Source organism: Protopterus annectens, chromosome 9.part0, assembly GCF_019279795.1.
Source record: "Protopterus annectens isolate FY-2018-M chromosome 9.part0, PAN1.0, whole genome shotgun sequence".
NCBI lineage: Eukaryota > Metazoa > Chordata > Ceratodontiformes > Protopteridae > Protopterus > Protopterus annectens.
This window is the reverse complement of record NC_056743.1, coordinates 936364990-936384490: the sequence shown is the minus strand read 5'-3', so window position 1 is coordinate 936384490 and position 19501 is coordinate 936364990. Positions and strand designations below refer to the sequence as shown.

Below are 19501 nucleotides of genomic sequence, written 5' to 3'. Positions count from 1 at the left end.
TAACACATGGGACTTGCAAGTTCATGTGTAGTTCAAACATTTTTTAATAATTGTAGTACTACATTAACAGAGTATAACCTAGTACTAGCTTTTTATTTATTAGTACTGGTTGATAATAATTTTATCACTACTACTATTTATGATAGTTTGGATGAACTTGGGTTCTTAGTTTAAACTTAAAGCTAAAATGTCCGTTTTTAAACGAAAATACTTTTATGTATTTTATGCATTTTGTTAATTCTAAGAAACTATTGTACTTAATTATAGGTTCATAGGTTCATACTAGGCTATCTGCCCAAGGGCATTTATAAGCCTAGCCCATAGTTATGTGGCTTTCGCCACCCCTTTAGTTTGAATAAAACTATGCCTATTATTTTGCTGTGCCTCTGTCAAGCAGTGACACTGAAGTAATCCCTGGGGTATATCTGCGATCTCCCATCCATTGGTCAAGATTCCTCTTGAACAAGGCCAGCGAGGTGCTCTGCCTCACATGTACCGGGATTTTGTTCCACAGCATAGGAGTCTCTGGGTGATGAATCTGTCCCTCCAGCACGTTCTATTAATAACCGTGTCAAGGTTTAAGTCTCCCGCCCTTGTGGTTCTGAGGGATCTAGATTTTTGAGGTGAAGCATATTCATCAAATCTGGGTTTGACATGGCCTTATATGTCAGGCACAGGTCACCTCTGAGCAAGCGGTATGAGACTGAATAGAGCTGGAGTTCTTTCAGTCGGGCAGCATAAGACATATTTTTGAGACCCTTTATCCTTTTGGTGAGGAACTTTTGGGGCCTTTCCAGCTGCTGCAGGTGTCGGGTCAGACACATTCCGAATGGGGCATTGTACTCAATCATAGGTCTAATGAGTGATGAGTACAGGGGGACGATGACCTCCCTTGATCTAGATGCGAATCCCTTCATGATCAGGTGGGCAATGTAGAAGGTTTTCCTAACTACTTTAGCAACATGAGTGTCAAACAAAAGGCTACTGTCAACCTGGGTCCCCATATCCCTGATGACTTCTTCTGTGCTCAGTGGATTGCCACCTATATGGTAGCTAGCGGTAACCTTGTTTTTCCCGAAGGGTATGACTATGCATTTCTTGGCGTTTAACTTTAGACCATGGCTCTGGCACCAGTTATCCGTTTCTGTGAGGCTCTTCTGAAGGATATCTGTGTCAGATGTGTTTTCGACTATGGCGCCCAGTTTGCAGTCATCTGCAAACTTTGTCAGCCATAACCCTCCTGTGTTTGCTTGTACTTCAGAAAAGTAGATGCCGAACAAGAGTGGACCCAGGACTGAGCCCTGTGGGACACCACTTGTGACAGGCTTTGAGTCTGACATGGCTCCAGCAACTCTGACCCTGTGGGTTCTGTCACTTAGCCAGTTTGCAACCCATCTTGTCATGTATGGGTTTACATTCAAGCTGATGAGTTTTTCGATGATACCTGAGTGGGGTATTGTGTCGAAGGCCTTTGCCAGGTCGAGGTAGGCTGTATGGACTGCCTTTCCCTCATCAATGGCCTTGGTGACTGTCTCGAAAAAGTCAACCAAGTTTAAAAGGCATGATCTGCCTTTGACAAAGCCAAACTGGGTTGGATCCAAAGTATGCAAGTTCCCTATGTCTTTATTTATGAGTTCCATTATGATCCTCTCCATGGCTTTGCAGATAAGGCTTGTCAAGCTAATGGGACGGTAATTTCCAGGGTCGGTGGAGGCACCGCCCTTGTGAAGTGGGACCACAGTCGCCGTGCGCCACTCCTTGGAGTGCGTATCCTGAGGTGAGGCTAAGATTAAACAGCTGTCCTAACTGCGGGTTTAATTCCTCATTGAGTTCGTGGAGCACACAGCCGGGGACACCATCCGGTCCCATGGATGCTGTGTTTTTGCCTTGGAGGGAGCAGTTCTCACTTGGGCGTTGGCCATGTTTGGGGCCCTACAATCCTCTGGTATAGATATCTCTCCTTTTGGGGGGGGGGGAGTTTGCACTGAACCTGTCAGCCAGTATGTTGGCAATGTGTGTAGGTTCAGTAATCTTCACATCATTTTGAACTAATTCTGAGCATATCTGGGAGTTTCCTCCTAGGTTTCTAACATAGCTAAAGAAGGCCTTATGATTGTCTTTTGAGTCCTTGGCGATTGTTCTCTCAAAATTTGCCTTGGATGATTTTATGAGAGCTCTTAGTTTTTTACTTATAATGATCAAAGGTGTCTTACCTTTCAAGGATTTTGCTCTATCTTGTAGTAGCTTCCTCCTTTTGTTGTAGAGCTTGTTTATGGCTGGGGTCCACCAGACTGGACACTTGCCTTTGGTACAAAGAGTCTTAGTTTTGTTTGGGATTGCCTGATCCATTCAGTCCTGTAGGTGCTGGTAGAAGGCATTTGTAAGTGATTCAGCGGTTTGAGTAATGTTTACCACTGGCTCAGGGGCCTTAAAGGAGACCACACTAGTTTTAGAAGTGTGAAGTCGGCTTTTGAGAAGTTTTTCACCGTGGTCTTTTTATTTCAGGTGGGGCGGGATGAGGACCTCCAGCGAGATTAGTTTATGATCTGATCTCACCAGTGAGGGGTATACTTCCGGTGTTGAACATTGTGATCCCATGTTCGTGATGATGAGATCAAGTATGTTTTCTCCTCTTGTGGGGATGGTGACTAGTTGTTCCATGGCATTTGAGTTTATGAACTCCAGGAACCTTTGGGCTAGAGTGTTTGGGCTTGAGTAGTGTTCCCAGTCTATATTAGGGTAGTTGAAGTCACCTAGTATGATGGTGTTTGGAGATACATTTATCCCCTCCAATGTTTTCAGGAAGGCCATGTGAGGTTTCTGAGTTTGAGAGGGTGGCCTGTAACATGCTACAAATTGCAGAGCAGTCTTGCCTATGGTTAATTGCACCTGGATGGTCTCCAATGCATCATGCGTTGCCACCAACCTTGAGGTGTGGGTGTCCTTTATGAATATGGACACCCCCCCTCCTTTCTTGGTGTTGTCCGGATTTTGGGGCCGGAACGCATGATATGAGGTGAAACCTGATAGTGCTGGGGTGCTCTCAGGAGCCTTGAACCAGGTTTCTGTCACAGCACAGACATCAATGTTCTCCATACTGAGAAGGGCCTCGAGTGCGTGCATCTTGAGATTGAGACTTCTGGCATTGAGCAGCATTACCCTTAGTTTTTTTCCTTTTTTGTGTTCTAGGGTGGTAGGTTTAGAATTTGAGCCTTGCCTAAAAAAGGCACTATGGGGGTGGCAAGAGCCTTTGCCAATATCCGGAAGCCTAGGGGTGACAGGTGCAAGCCGTCCCTTGCGAAGCAGCGTGGCTTGTCCAGCATGTCATCCCAGGCAGACAGACATTGGATCCCCTTTGAATGACACCAGAATTTAAGCCAATTATTAAAGCTGATCATCTTATCACTGTATTGTGGCATCATTCTAGGTGAAGGTAGGATACTGCTCAAGGTCAGGATCATACCTGCCTGGGCAACATAATCAGAGAGCTCCTCAATGTCTCTTTTCATGTAGTCCAAGGAGGTACGTCTCAGGTCGTTGACACCAGCGTGGACAATGACTGAGTCGTACTTGTACCTGCTGTTGAGAGACCTGAGTGCTTGCGTTATGTGGCGGATTCTAGCGCCCGACAGGCAGCTTACTGTGACCTTCTCCTTACTCAGTCTGGTGAGCGGGACGTCAGTGTGTCTGACTATGGAGTCACCTATGACAAGTATGTTTGGTGTTGTATTTGGCCTTAAGGGCAGTGACTGCTTTGCACACTGATTTTGTTGTTTATGTGTTGTTTGTGTGGTGTATTGAGTTTGCAGTTGCTTGGGTGTCTGCTTTGGAGGCCTCTGCTGTTTAGGTAAATTTTACTCAGAGCCTCCGAGTATGTCTTAGTGTGTTTATGTGTTTGATTCAGTGGTGTGGTTGAGTTATGTGAGACTGGTATTGTGGTGTGTGTGTAGTTGCCTTCTCCTCCTGCCTGGTCTTGCCAGTCCTGAGTTGAGAGAGCTCAGCCTCCAGTCTGGCTAAATAGCTGCATCTCTCACAAGTGTTAGTGTTACGTGGGAGGAGGAGAGGGTTGTCCGTGTACATGAGGCAATTGTAACATTGTCTCAGAATTCCCAGATTCACCAACTGGGCAGGAGAGGACGCCAGCATCTGACCCTTCGACATGCTAGAAAGAATTATGAGTTGGTATGAGACAGAAAAGTAGTGGGCTTAGCAGGGAAGTGGGCACTCCTGGGGGGTTTTGCTAGTGAGATATTTGTATAATATAGGAGTGCTTGACCTGCAAAGAGAATGCTTATAAGACAAGGGATATGCTTATAAGACAAGTGCTGAGCTTTTTGAGAAGAAAAAGCTATTTGGAACAAGTGCTGCACTTTTTAGTGAAGGTGTAAACTGTTTATGTTCCTAACAGAGCAGTTCTGAGGGAAAAATTGAAGAACACACTTTCTGGAGCCAGAAAGAGTTTAACCTTGTTTAACCGGCGCTGCCCGATGCTGCTCTAGTGGCAACTCTGCGCTAAATCGCGCTAAAGCACGTTAAAGCGTGCTTGATAGCAGGGGCTGGAAAGAAGCAGGAATAGACCCAAAACGGAAAATAAAACTACAGTTTCAAGTCAGTAACCACCTCTACGGGGGGCAGGGAAGCTGCTCAATGTTATTCACTGCCACTGATCAACAGAGAGACCCTCCTTCAGCCCAAGCAAAAATGGCCTCACAGAAATTTTCAAACAGTTCAGGAACAGCAAGCCTGTAACTGAACTTTTTTAACTCTCAGAAAAGTGGGAAAAAAGCAAGATTTTTTTTTTGTTTTTGTTTTTTACAGAGAGAGCAGAGGTTCACAAGTAATATCAAGTTATAACAGTGCAGTAAATGACCCCACACAAGAGTGCTAGGTCAAGGACAAAAAATATGCAAGTTTTAAGAAAAAAACGATTTAAAATGAAGTGCAAACAGGAAATTTAGCAAACAGCTTTTGGTTGTGCTCTAAATACAGCTACTAATACAGAAATCAAGTTTAACAAGCCAGAAAATGCTCAAGCTAGGCAGCTATGCAGAAAAACTTAGCAAATAAACAGAGAAAAAATACTTAAAATCTCAAAAGTGGCTCCCTTCTTCTCTCAGCATTTTTTCCTCTTGGAGGGTGCTTCACCAACAGCCAACAAGCCTGAAAAGACCTTAATTAATTAATGTTTTTAGTACTGGATGTACTGTTAATGGATTATATTTTTTATTTTTAAAGAACATCTTATATTGATTCCACCTTTATTTATAATAGGAAGATCTTGGTCAAAAATCTTAATAGTTCTTGTTTTTGAACTTATTATTTTAGCGTGAGCAATTGATCACATTAGACCGCATTAACCTGAGGTCTCTTTTTTTTTTTTTTGGTCCTCACTTGCCGTTTGCCCCCAGACCATTTCTGTTGACTCAATGCGGCCCTTGCAACTGAAAAGGTTGGACACCCCTGCTCTAGATTCTAAATTCTAAATTATCTAGACCACTCTCTTTCCCTAAAGAAAAATCCTTACTCTCCCTTTGTGATAAGCTTCCTCACCTACCATAACTTCTACACGCAACATAAGGATGAAGATTGAAAAGCGACATAAGGATGAAGATTGAAAAGCATTACGCCCCTTGTCTAGCACTGACTTCAGGAGGAGAGATATCCACATGGTGGGCTTTATAAGCAGGGGATGAGCTGCATCTGCTTTCCCTTACTGTCACTGGTATTAGCCTTCCTCTTCTTTCTTGCTCTTAGAGGTGGTAGAAGAGTCACCAGGTGACAACTTCTCTGTCTCCCGATCTCTCTCCTATAAAGTTCTACATTAAAATGTGTCACAAACCACACAATCTGCATCTAAATGCTCTACTGGCAGACACATGATGCATACTGCGCAGTTGTTGGTTGACTCACGGAACCCAGAAGACTTTTTCCTTTTCCAAAGTGAAAAACAATAAGTAAATACACAAAGCACAAATCCAACACTGAAACACAGCCAATAAACCAAACATTGACAACAATGACAAAAAAAAATCAGTTTAAAAAGACAGAACCATTAGAAAATACTAAAACAAGATGGCAATCTATCAGGAGAGGGAAGGAACTAACAAATGCATTGTTTTTACTTTACAAATACTTTTCACAAATCTACACAAAGATCTAACCAGAATCTTTTGAGAAATGAGAAAAGGACTGAAAAATTTCAGACAAGAGCTTCAAAACCAAAATGAATGAGAACGGGTTGCCTCTTGATGTTTGGTGAAACACAGCAAGTCTTAATGGTGCTGAGCAACTGTTGCCTACAGGATACTGGTCCTACTGTTGATGTTAAACTGAATCATGTCAGATCCTTAGAATAGGTTTTATTCTGGTGTCAAAGATATCCATAAGCATCCACAAGGATTGTTCCTCCATCTTTAACACACGCAGTCTGTCTTTGTACTATCTGAATCAGTGCAGGTGAGAAGAGGTGATAGGTAACAGAGTGAGGGTTTATTCCTAGTGACCACTATCTGCCACTGTCCAACAAGATCACCTTAACTACGTCTTCAAGAGTAATGTAAGCAATACAGCAGTCACAACTTTTAGCGCACTCTACATAACAGAAGCTTCCCCATGCTATCACACATACATTGCTACAAAAATTACTGATGCTATCTTATCTTCACAGATAAAAGATGGCTGCAAGGGAAATATAATGGGTGCAGATTTAATACAATTTTTGTTGGCACACTAACTGGCATACAAATACTAATTTATTGTGGAGACTATCAAGCATGCATGTCGGAACACTGCACAGTATTTCACAAAGACATGCATTACCAATGTTAGCCCAACTGGCAAGGTGTTGAACTGGGAATAAAAATGCTGTGAAGTAAGACACTAAACAACCTAACACGGTGTTAAAAAGAATGCACAACTGCAAGAAACTGAGAGAAAACAGCAGCTGTATGCTATGAAGTCCACAGTAAAAAAGAAATATACACAGTATTTTTCAAAAAGCAGTTGGCAAGTGAAAAATAATTCAATCATGCAAAGATCTTACAACATATGAGGTCATCATCTATTTGCTCTACCATGTTTATCAGAAGAAACAAGGGATAAAACAGCAGCTCACATGGTTACCAAATATATTCTCACATGGAACTTGAAAGTATTATCCTTTGAATACATGTGCAAACTGCTTTCTTGTTAGCATGCTGATAAATCCTTGACATGCACTATGCACAGACACTGCACGGTGTGAAATCCTGTTCAGTCATTTACTAAAGGAGGTTCCTGCTGGTATGCCTCCAAGCCAGAAAGAACCAGCCTAAGAGCTCTCCCTGCCCAGCGGAACTGCACTTCCTGGTCCGTGCTGAGTACACAGAGCTTTCCTGCTGAGCTCCTCTTATTTTTATCAGCAAAGCTGGACATTAAAAAGTCCAAAACAGTATGATATACAAAACCGCAGCCACGATTTAATAAAAATATTAATCTCTAAGCACTAAAGACCAGACCATTTTCTCTTTCATGGCACTTCCTCACTTTACAACACTTGTGCATGCATCTTGCTACAGGAATACAGCAGTTTAAACCCCTAATAGCTGCTGCTCTTCAAACCCATTTCAGGATGGGCATGGTGCAGTGATGAATGAATGAATGAAAACACTGCCTCTGGACTCTGCTCCAAAAAGTGAGCCTAATTTCTAAAGTCTTACATAAGACAGAGCCCGATTTCTAAAGTCTTGCATACGACAGGACGTGATTTCTAAAGTCTTACATAAGATACAGTCATGGCTATTGAATTTGTCTAAGAAAATCAGGAATACTGCATTTTGCTAAACTGCAGTCAGTACATTATCAAACACACAAGCATCAGTGCTGGACAAAGGAATCTGAACACAGGCACATATTTCAGTTAACTGACTATAGAAAATATTTGCAATGATTTACAAATCACTGTCAATATCCAGCAAAACTTGGTATATCACAGGTGGACAAATTAAAAAAGTGGGACCCTTGTTGCTGCAATGCATAGCAGTACCTTGTGTTGTGGCTCCTAAGAGGGGTATCTGTATCTCAACTATATTTAACGCCATCTAAAACTGAATCCAGCAAACTTGCCTTGAGAAATATTAAATCTATAAGTGCGTCAGTGAGCAGGGCTGCAGTAAAATTAGCTTTAAAAATCAGTTATTTTCTGGCATAAATGATAATCTTTCAAAGTCCCTGCGCATCAGCTGACAATGTTTGTTAACAGGAAACTAAACAGTTTTGCTGCTCTGTAATTGTCCAGAAAAGCAAAAATATCAGTTTGTCATATCAAAAGGGGACCTTTAATTCCTCGCCATACAGAATATGTGCTTTTCTGTAAATGTGTGTAATTCTAACTGTTAAATAGTTCTGTAGAAAATTGTTCTTTTAGTTAAATTTGACTGACCCCTTTTAGCAATAATACGACAAAAATACATCTGGAAAAAAAAAAATCAGGAATAAGTGGGGAAAACAAAACAGACCTACCCACCAAAATATTCTGGTTATATACATATCTGAACCTAAATGAGACGAATTATAAATCAAGGAGTCAAGCAATTCTAAGTGCAAGTGCTCTGAAGCAGGAGTTATACTTCCCCACGAAATTACAGGACAGTGCTAGAATTTCTTCAATATTTTGAACATTTTATCAATCAATGTAGTCTTTGGAAGCATTAACTGCATCAATAAAAAGCATAGCTATTTGAGCCGAAACATCATTTTATATGAAGTTAATATTTTAACGACACTGCCCACTTTAGATGATCTCCTCCCCAGCAGATGTAAGAAAGTAATACGTGCCTTGGCAAAGAACTACACCATCAGACCTTAAGGATAACTAGAAGCAGAAGCTAAACACTGATAGCATGAAATCATGGAGTCCACAGCTTTGATGGCAATACTGAAAGCCATCTCATCAATAATGCACAATTACGATCTCTTTTAGCTGAATGTGTTTCTGATCATGGTTTGAGGTACCAAAAAGTTTGTTTCTATAAATAACCATTACTATAACACAAAATTATTTGAAATACATACTGTATCAGGTAAGAAATAGGACAAGCCAGACAATACAAGAGAGATGATGGAGATCATTGCCCCAAACAGTGAAATGTGTGTTGGAAGCATCTTCATCTGAGCTACACAAATGATGTTAACATTGTGGCATCCCAAGTGTTCTGCTTTATTTCCATTGTGGTTGTGCGATCTACTGACAGTGACTTTTTGGGTCTAAGACCTTCATAACTCACTGAGGGGCTTGTGTAACCTGTAGTATGATGAAGCCAGGCAACTCTTCTGGATATCCAACACAAGAAAGTAATGCACATCTAATAAAATGCAGATCAGTGAACACTGCTTTAACTGGCATCATTGCAAGGGCAGAGGAAAGTAACAAAAGTAAATTATTTTTAACTACACATTTAGACAAAGCAAACTGGCTAATACTTTAGTACATTTCAGATAACACTGCAGCTTTTAACTTGAGACTTCTAGAAAAAAATTGTTATAATTGTTTCCTTAAAAGAGACTGGTATCTAGCTCTATGCAAGTATGAAACAAGGCGTAGCAGCTTCTGACAGAGGTATGTAAACTGTATCCATTTCACCACTATCGATGCTTTACAACACCATGCTCTCACAGTTGGTGGCACTGAGACTTGTCAGCTACACAGTGCAACTTCTCTCAGTCATGCCCTGCAAAAAAATGCCAAATGTCCATCTGTGACTGCAGCTTGTAATGTAATGTGACTGGCCAGATAGGGCAAGTGGCATTTATTCCTATATCCATTTCCTTCCTAGCCATCTGAGCATCAGTCTCTCTCTTTCCATCAGTAAATTATCCTTTTTTTCCCCATCCCTAATGACAGCAGTAAGGCCCTCATCACCAAGTGGGACAATGATGGCCCTCTGCGCATCATCATTTGAAGCATATCAACCTTAGAAACTGGAATATTAATGTAACGCTCAGATGTTTCCTTAAACAGCACCTCTGAAATCAGGCACTTTTGCCTTAGTGGACAGATTCTGTGAGAAATAAGAAAAAAGTCAAGGTAAGAACATTTACCTCTCCTCAGCTACCCCCCGCCCCCCAAGACATGAAAAGTGTAGCTATTTCTTAACATGTTGAATTAACTGAAGAGAGGGGAAAGGAAGCAAAGACCTAAACCTAAACAATCTTCTGGTTGTACCATTCAGAAAGTAACAATAGGTATGCTCCTTCAAGCCAGTTAGGGCACAGTAGAAAGATGGGAAAAGCACACCTATTCATTAAAATCTCCTCAAAGATTAACAGCAAGCTGTTAAGTAAAGTAACATTTCTTTACTAAAGGGCTTCTTAATCGTTACATAATACAATGCAAACTGACAGAAACTCCCATTTAGTTAACCCACAGATGGTTAAATTTTGGAAAACACACCGTTTTACTGTGTGTGTGCCTCCGCGCCTGCATATGTATGTATAAAGTTAGGAAGGTGCTAGGTAGGTTCAGCTAAGCCCACAGTATAGGGAGAATAAGGCATAAAAGGAGAGAGAGTTCCTCAAAGCAGAGTTCAAACTGTTGCTGTTTTGCATATCTAGGACCAAATGAAGGTTCACTAAATGCCATCTGATTTTACATCATGAAGCCAAAAGAACAAGCTACAACTACCACATGGCCAGTGCACAGGCTGCTTTTTTATTAAATACTGCATGGGTCACTAGCATTTGACAGCTAAAATCCTTTTGTGCAAACATTTAATAAAAACGCAGCACTTGAACTCAAAATGCCAAACAAATGGAAGAAAACGGAGGGCCATAAATCTCAATGGTTTTATCTTCAGTGTCAAAATCCTATAAGAAAATAATTAAGAAAATAAAACTTAAGGTGTCTTATACATTCTGTATACAATTTTTGCTTTCAACATTATCTGCTTGATGTGCTGTTTAAAAGTTCACTTATGACATTTGTAAACTAACACCAAGAGTATTATGTGCATGACAGTATCAATGTTCTACTCACTGCATTACTTAGTATCTGCTCAAAACTGAACACATCACACACACAGCTTAACAATATGAGAATAGGTTTAAAGTAACACAATTTCAGATGCAACTAAAATACAAAAACATGACTTAATCAGTCCTTTCATATGTTTACTTGGCATGAAACAGATTGACATGTCTACAATACACTTGCATAACAGAAAAGACAATGGTTTTGAAAATGCAAATTACTGACAAAGGCTCTTCATTCTTTTCTGCAAAAATAGCTAACCTGCATTTCTTTAAAAGGTAGTTAAACTCCAAAAAGAACATCACTAGAAATTGCCACTGGTTTCCACTCGGAGCAAACTCTGAATCTAGCAAAAGAGCATTTCTCTGTAAGATACTGTATGCTGCACTAAGATGACTTGTAAGGTAGAAGCCAAATTCCCAGTAACCAAGAAACAGTTAAAAACCCTAAAATCACACTTACCATGTTTGTAGTTCGGCAAAAGACCGCTTCATTTTCTTAATTGAGGCATCTATCTGCTCCTTCACAACTGTCCGATAGCGAGCTAATGAGACAGTGCAACGCTGAAGGTCTTTAACTGACTTCTCAATACTAGAACCTACACAAAAAAAATATTCATATTTTTCCTTTGTTCTTTTCAAAAAAGTATACACAATATACTAAGCAATGTGAACTTGAACTCAAAGGAGGATGAAGCATAAACCTGACCACGTGTGACTACAGTCACTTTACACAAACGGTGTTGACCACAACTGACTGAACAAAATATACCATAATTATACATCTGGACAAGCAACTCCTTCATACTCTACCAAAATGATGGAATCATAGGCTTTCAGACAGTGTGGCATCTAAAACTTTCCTAGGCTACAAGCTTATCCCTTTTCCCAGGATGCTCTGCCATAAACCTTGCTCTTCTGATCTCAGGTGTGCTACTTGAAAGTACAGCACAAGCAGCAGCCATGACTAATAACCCCCAGACCACGTTCACCATGAGACAGGGGAAATCAGGTGAGTATGTTAATAAAGATGGTATCTGGGTTGAGGAGTTATGTCCACATTGTCCAACAGGATAGAGTCCCAAGCTTACCCTCTTGAATACAAGTCATGGAAATACACCTCTGATCACCGTGGTCCTGAAGCAAGACCTACAGCTGAACATCACATAAAGCTTTTAAGTGTCTTGTGAAGGTATTCAAGGAAGTCCACACAGCAAGTTATGCAAAAATAATTTAAGGAAGCCTGTCTATAAAAATGCCTGAGAGGCAGCTACTGCTCTGGTTTTGTATGCAATAGGTAAAGGGCAACACCTTACTTTTTCATATTAAAATGTAAAACAGACAGAAAACCATTTGGGAAAATAACCTTTATAACTATGTAACCCAACATTTTATTAAAAAATGAGATAAGAGTTGAGATTCTGAGTAATTCGGTTCTGTCCACATATCTAAGCTGTCTGTTGAAATCTTAACAGACCAGTAGATTTAAAAAAAAACATCATTTGCACAAAAACGCAACTTTATTGGAAATAGGAACAATGTGTAAAACAAAACAAAAATGAAGGTGTATGCCAAAGTACTAGTTAATTTTTACGCATTGTTTCTAGTTTCCAATAAAGCGGCTTTTTTGTGCCACAATGTTTTTCTAAATTTTGGAGGGCAGAAGAGTTTATATTTGGCAACAATCACGAAAGTTGTGTTCACAATAAGACAAGAAGATTTACATTTTATTATTTTACCTCTAATTTTCACTGTTGTTGTTAGAAAGGGATAGGTTTTAGACGGGCAAACTCTAGCCATCCCAATGGGTATAGTCATCTATAAATTCACACAGACTGCAGAAACAACAATCCAGAGATCATCTCGACAATCTTGTGCAAGTTTGTGATTGACTGTGCACTGGGCTGGTACGAGAGTATTTATTTTTATTTATATTTTATCTTTTTACCACAGTTTTCACTGTTCAAAGGAAGAAAGGGATAGCTTGTAGGCAAGACGATTTTTGTTGATTTATATTTTGTTGCTTTACCTATAATTTTCAGTTTGTTGTTAGAAAGGGATCGATTTTTGACAGGAAAACTTAAGTCATCACAAAGGTCCTAGAGTCTGCTATAAATTCACATGGACTGCAGAGAGGACAATCCAGAGGTTATCTGAAACAATCATGTGTTGGTTTGAAACTTATTGATTTTTACTGTTAAAGAGGTGTGACTGTGACCAATAGTGAGCAGAAGCTACCGCATATGTATTTGCGCAATGTAAAGGAATTCTAGGTTTTGTGTGACTTTCACAACTGGTATGGTCAGAGTAATGACTTTATTCTACTTAATTTAATTGTATACTGTTTGGATGATTTTTCTCATAGAAAAATATTTAAAATTTCTGTGAATTCTGTGTCAACCAATTTTCATTATCCTTTTCTTTTAGAATCCTTTACTCATTTGCAGCTGAAAATGGATTTGGTAAAAGGGTACAGCATTCATGATTTACTAAAGCACACGTATCTTGTACAGTGTACTAAATGCTACGTATATTTAAAGGCAACACTCGATAATACTGATAAATCTGCGATCCTCATGTCAAAAGTTGGGTGATTTGCTTACCATTATTAGTAGTAAATTTAGACTTACTGATGAAGACTGCACTTCAAAGAGCAAACAGAACACATTTAGGAAAGGAAGGGTTTATTGTCAATAAAAATCATTCAGCCCCTACTGAACAAGAGAATACCACTGTCAACTCTGGAATTCTGGATGGAAGTATTTAACAATCTGATGATTTATAGGGTTTATTGTCAATAAAAATCATTCAGCCCCTACTGAACAAGAGAATACCACTGTCAACTCTGGAATTCTGGATGGAAGTATTTAACAATCTGATGATTTATAGGGTTTATTGTCAATAAAAATCATTCAGCCCCTACTGAACAAGAGAATACCACTGTCAACTCTGGAATTCTGGATGGAAGTATTTAACAATCTGATGATTTAGAGCCTGTAGAAGAAAATTAAAAAAGAAAGGATATTCTCAACAAACAAGGAAGAAAAATAAACGGATTAATGTCTATAAAGCAAAGAGAATACATACTAAAAAAGACACTTCTATGTTACTAACACAAAAATTACAGGGAATGATAACATGTTTCTACTGCAAAAAATGTCTGTCTACAGAAAAGGGCATCATTTTTCCAAAAGAGAATGTAGAAAGAACAGGCAAGGGCAAGTGGAAAGGAAGAAATCAAAACTGAATGTGGAAGGATTGAAGAACATTACTGTAATAATCAACGGGAGAAACATGCACACTGACAACACGATCAAGTTGTGGATGTACAAAACCAGCAGGATGCGAATTGTATGCCTGCAAATATAAAAAAAGCAATGAAAACAATGAGATTAATAAAATTAATGATGGTGAAAAGCATTCATTGCTAAGAACTGACAGAGCAGATGTTACTGAATTAGAAGCTGAGGACTCTTCAGATCTGGTCAAAAAAGATACTCTTGTAACTGGAGATTCAATTAGAGGAACTGATACTTACATTTGCAAAGTTGATAAAGAACACTGAATATTGTCATGCTTGCCAGCTGCAAAAAAATAGAGGATGTGAGAAAGGCCTTAGCGCACCTTAATGTAAGGAAGTAAGGATCTGTTTTTATTCATGTTGGTACAAATGATCTCATCCATAAGGACTCTATTAGTAAAGAACTTGCAGCCCTCTTAGATGGCACAGCTTGTACAGGTGTTGGGATATATTTTTCACAAATCACATATATAAAATAGAGTCTGGCTACAGTGAATGAAAATATCCTACATGAAAAAAAAAATCCTGTTTTAAAAAATGGAAATGTTGGTGCTGCGGTAGCGTTGTCGCCTCACAGTATGACATTGTCCTGTTCGATTCTCAGCTGGAGCATCTTCTGTGTGGAGACATGCGTGAGTGGGCGTACCTTCGTTGAAGATTGTGCGTCAGGGCCGGCAACTCGGCATGTAAAAGTCTACTGCCAATCATTAGCGGACCAGAGTTCTGCTGTGGTGACCCCTAACTGGGAAAAGCCGAAAGACACAAACAATAGAGCATCCAAGCCTAATTTTGGGCAAACGTGTTTAGACAGAATGCTGTGCACTTGTCAAGGTCAGGGAAGAGAATTTTTGCAACAGATATTTTACAATATTTGACAAATACAAGACATGATTTTTGCCAGGTTGAAAATTTAATAGTTCACATATAGCAACATTTAATGCATCTCTGATGGCTTTAACATTAGGAGCAGAAATAATAAAGCTTTTTTATTGGAAAATTTGCTACAGTCCCACAAGATTGCTGCTGCTATTGTTTGTGAAACATGGTTAAAGAACAATGACTGGAAACCAGTTCCATCAGGGAATGAATGTTTTTACTGTACCAGACATTCGGGAAAAACAAATCAACTGGAGGTGTTATGATCAGATTAAAGACCGTCCCCCGGATTTACTAATCTTCCGTGCAGGACTAGCTTAGTCCTGCAGGGAAGCAGCCGTTTAGGAGCAGGACGGCAGTGCGCCATGCATATTAATGAGGCGTGCTGCCTGAGCTCCTAATTCTACACAGAGCGTGTAAGAGTGCAGGGTGTGTGTCTGAGATCAGATCTCTCAGAATATACATGCCCCCGCAATGGAGAACAGCAGAAAGGCCTAAGAAATGAGCAAGACCGCTCATAGGTGTCCGCATATCCCCAGCAACATTCTTCCACATGTACAACAGCAATAGCAAATTAACTAACCCTTTTTCTTTTAAAATCTGATTAAAGCTAATCATGGGTGCGCGGGTGTGCCCATCGCTTAGCTACGGTTAATGCAGCTTAAATGGCTGAAGAGGATAACAAGGAAGATATATGCAAATGAATCAGCATAGCAATAGTGTAGTGGGCAGAGCATTTGCCGAGTCCCACTGCAGCACTTTCCATGTTCCATGGCAAAGCACATTATGACCAATAGTTTTGTTGCATAACCCACTAAATAACATACATTTGTGAACTGGAGTACTGCATTAAATGCACAGGTGAAGTGTCAGTGTCATAATGAATAAAGCACTAGTAAGCAAGTTTAAGCACCAATAAGCAGTAGTAAGCATATTTAAGCACTAGTAAGTGAGTTTAAGCCCGTTTGCATTGGGGTAAGCAAGACACACACGTTACGCAATTTTGAAGTTAACTCTCTGTAAGCTTATTTAACTGGAGGTTAGCATTGCTTACCCTCGCGCAAACCCGCAACAACTGCTCAAAAGTGCCTCAATCACTCTGTATCCAATGGCCCTTGTTCTGCCCAGCAACAAAATAAACAGCCTTGCAGGTCTTGAACCCAGGACCCTATACACGATAGCCACAGTAGTTAATGACCAAGCCATCACAGCAGTACAGAAGAATGAGGTATCACCAAACAAGTCCTCACTATAGTGAAATCAAACTGAACCTGTGAAAGGAATCAGTATACAGTCATATGTTCCATAACCCACTACATAACAAATATGTGAACTGGAGTACAGCAGTAAGCCCAGAAGTGAGGTGTAATTGTAATAGAGTGTTGAAGTCCCCAATAAAGCACAAGGACCCCAGAGAGTGTATGTACACATTAATCAAGGTTACCAGGCAGATATACAAGATGTAATGAATAAGAAATCAATGCCAAAAAGAAAATATAATGCAAAGTCTAATGTAAGCACCGCTAAGCATTGCACAGGCCAGCTTAGGAGGTGTAAGGAATGTGTAGGCCAGCTAACCCATTGTGCCAGTGGTATAGTCCTGTAAATAATGCCAACCTCAGGCAAGTACGTTTGCCTATAGCTTAGCCTTTTCAAAACCTGCCAATCACAGACAACTGCGAGAAATTGGCCCTACTTAAACCCAAAAGGTGGGAATACATCTCATAACTGGTTGTAGCTTCCCCTTGCAGGCACCATGTCAGTAAGGGGAGAGGGAGTGCGCTTTAGGGTGCAGCGCTGGTGCATCCAGGAGTCCAGAGTCATGGCAGGACTCCTTGTCAAAGACCATGAGCAGAGACTGCTGCAGGGCCAGTACTAGGGCTCCCAATATAAGGCAGACACCTGGGACCGTCTCGCCCAGGACCTCCCAAGTGCCACTGGCATACCCCAAAATGGTAAGCAGGTCAAGCATCACTATGCCAACCTGAAGTGGCATAAGGGGGACCTCTTGGAACAGTGGATCCAAGAGGCTAGGACGGCAGGGGATGTCCCAACTGTGTGCATCACCCCACAGTGTGTGTAATAATTTCCAGCTCATGTATATCATGGATAGGTATGGCTAAATATTCCTCTTATGTCCTTCACAGCTGCAATTGAGTGGACAGCGAACCAGGAGACCCATGGAAGTCGCCTGAAGAGGTTGCAATGGGAGGCATGTCAGTAATACTCATGCAATTACTGTCATAGTAAATAAATCTAAAAGCATTAGTAAATTAACTGCCTGTATTGTTTAAAGCAAGTACTGCATACACCCAGAATATGTCAGGAAGAGTCTCCTATAGTTTGTATGTAAATAAATGCATAATAGCCTCACAATAAAGGTCTAACTGCTGGACTGCATGTGTATACTCTGGTATAATATGGTAATGTAAATTTAAAATCACATAATAGTACTGTCGTATTAAGCACGGTTACCCACACCATGCACCATAAATACAATGTGTAGGAATGTCCCAGCTGTGTGTGTAATCCCCAGAGGCCATTTAGTACAACTGAGAGACACAGACAGAAAACAGGGAAAAGGAAGACAACAAAACCCGAACAGCATATGCAACTGAGATGTGAACTGTTGTATTTTTGGCATACACAGCAATGGTTTGAATCCTGTCAGTGGGAGTAGTCTGCATACAGAATCACACCCCACAACTGTACAGATATGTCCAGAATGTTCAGTAAAGTGGCCCATATCTGTTGCCTATCAACCTGTCCCCCTGGGAAATCAATGGGATTATCCCAGATGTATAGGCAGCAAACAGGAAATACAACTGATTGACACACATCTATGAGAACAAAGCTGGCACATTAACGCCCCAAAACCTTATGAAAGTAAGAAGCCATGTATGTCCCATTTACACCCCCCTGTTGTCAAGCTGTGGCCAGAGTGTGTACAGTAGAGTGAGATGTATGTGCATAATAGTAATGTTGAATCTGGTACTGTGTGTGGCAACATTCAGGTAATGCTAACAAACATTTCTCCCACAGGTCTGTTAGATACCAACACTGTGCCCAAAAATACAAGAATGATACCCTGTACTGGTATGGCTTACACTGGTATTGTATGGCATTGTGACTGATGCAGTTGCTCTGAATAATGAGGTATTACTCATCACTGTCGCACACACTGTCCTACAAAATGTAACTGTCTACGAAATCTGTATCAGAGTGTTGTAATACAAGGTCAGAATGCAAAAACACAGGAGAATTATAAGACAGAAAGCAGATAGGAGATAAACAGCAATATCTATATAGCACACATAACTCTGATGGACAGTCTAAGTTGTAGCAGACACAGCCATCGTCTGAATCCTGGGAGTGGAAGTAGGCTGCATATAGAATCATACCCCACAACTGTACAAGTAAGACCAGAATGTCCAGTACATGGGCCCATATCTCCTGCCTGCCATCCTGTCCCCCTGGGAAGTCTGTGGGATGATCCCAGATGTTTAACCAGCAAACGGGGAATACAAGTGATTGTCAAACATCTATGAGAACAAACCTGTCAATGTAGCAACTCACTAAACTGTTAGGAGAATAATAAGCAATGTATGTCCTATCTACACCCCCATGCTGTCAAGCTGTGACCAGAGTGTGCACAGTAACAGAGTGAGATGTACGTGCATAATACTAATGTGCAATCTGGAAGTTTGTGCGGCAACATTCAGGTAGTGCTAACAAACACTGCTCCCACAAGTACGTCAGATACGAACACTGTACTGTGAAATAAAAACCTTTACACCCTGTACTGGTAATTTTTACTCTGGTATTGTAGGGAATAATGACTTGCAGTTTATTTGAATAATAAGGTATCACTGATCACTGTCACCCACACTGTGCTACATAATATAACTGTGTAGAAAAGCATGTATATGTGTGTGTCAATTCACTAAAGATTGAAGAGGGCAACAGTCTAGATATGTCCCGGTACACCTGCATGTGACATGGCCGGAGTCTGTGCAGTTGGATAGGTATGTGCACATCATCAACCCAGAATCTGGGAGTATGTGCAGAAACAGTTAGTGTTAACAAACATTTCCTCCACAGGTATACCAGGTAAGAGGTGTATACTGCAGGTAAAACCAGTTCATGTAAAAACGATGATGACAGCCATATCACTGTCCAAAGCTAAGGCTATAGGGTAGTGTAGTAATACTTGTAAGGTACAGATAACAGCACTGACTAGGAAAGTAATGTGGACTACAGTTATATACTAGTTGTTAATTGATATCTCCAACAACAAACTACATACCCAACTCAAACGGT

The 19501-nt window shown here is 40.4% G+C and overlaps 1 protein-coding gene across 1 annotated transcript in view; it reads right to left on the bottom strand.

Annotated features, from left to right (window-relative positions):
* Positions 1 to 19501, bottom strand: part of SPATS2 (spermatogenesis associated serine rich 2) — a 1115118-nt gene that overhangs the window by 412489 nt on the left and 683128 nt on the right. Inside the window, exon 8 of the mRNA XM_044083679.1 lies at positions 11468 to 11603. Coding sequence (XP_043939614.1) covers positions 11468 to 11603 — 136 coding nt within the window. The remainder of the gene's footprint in view (positions 1 to 11467; positions 11604 to 19501) is intronic.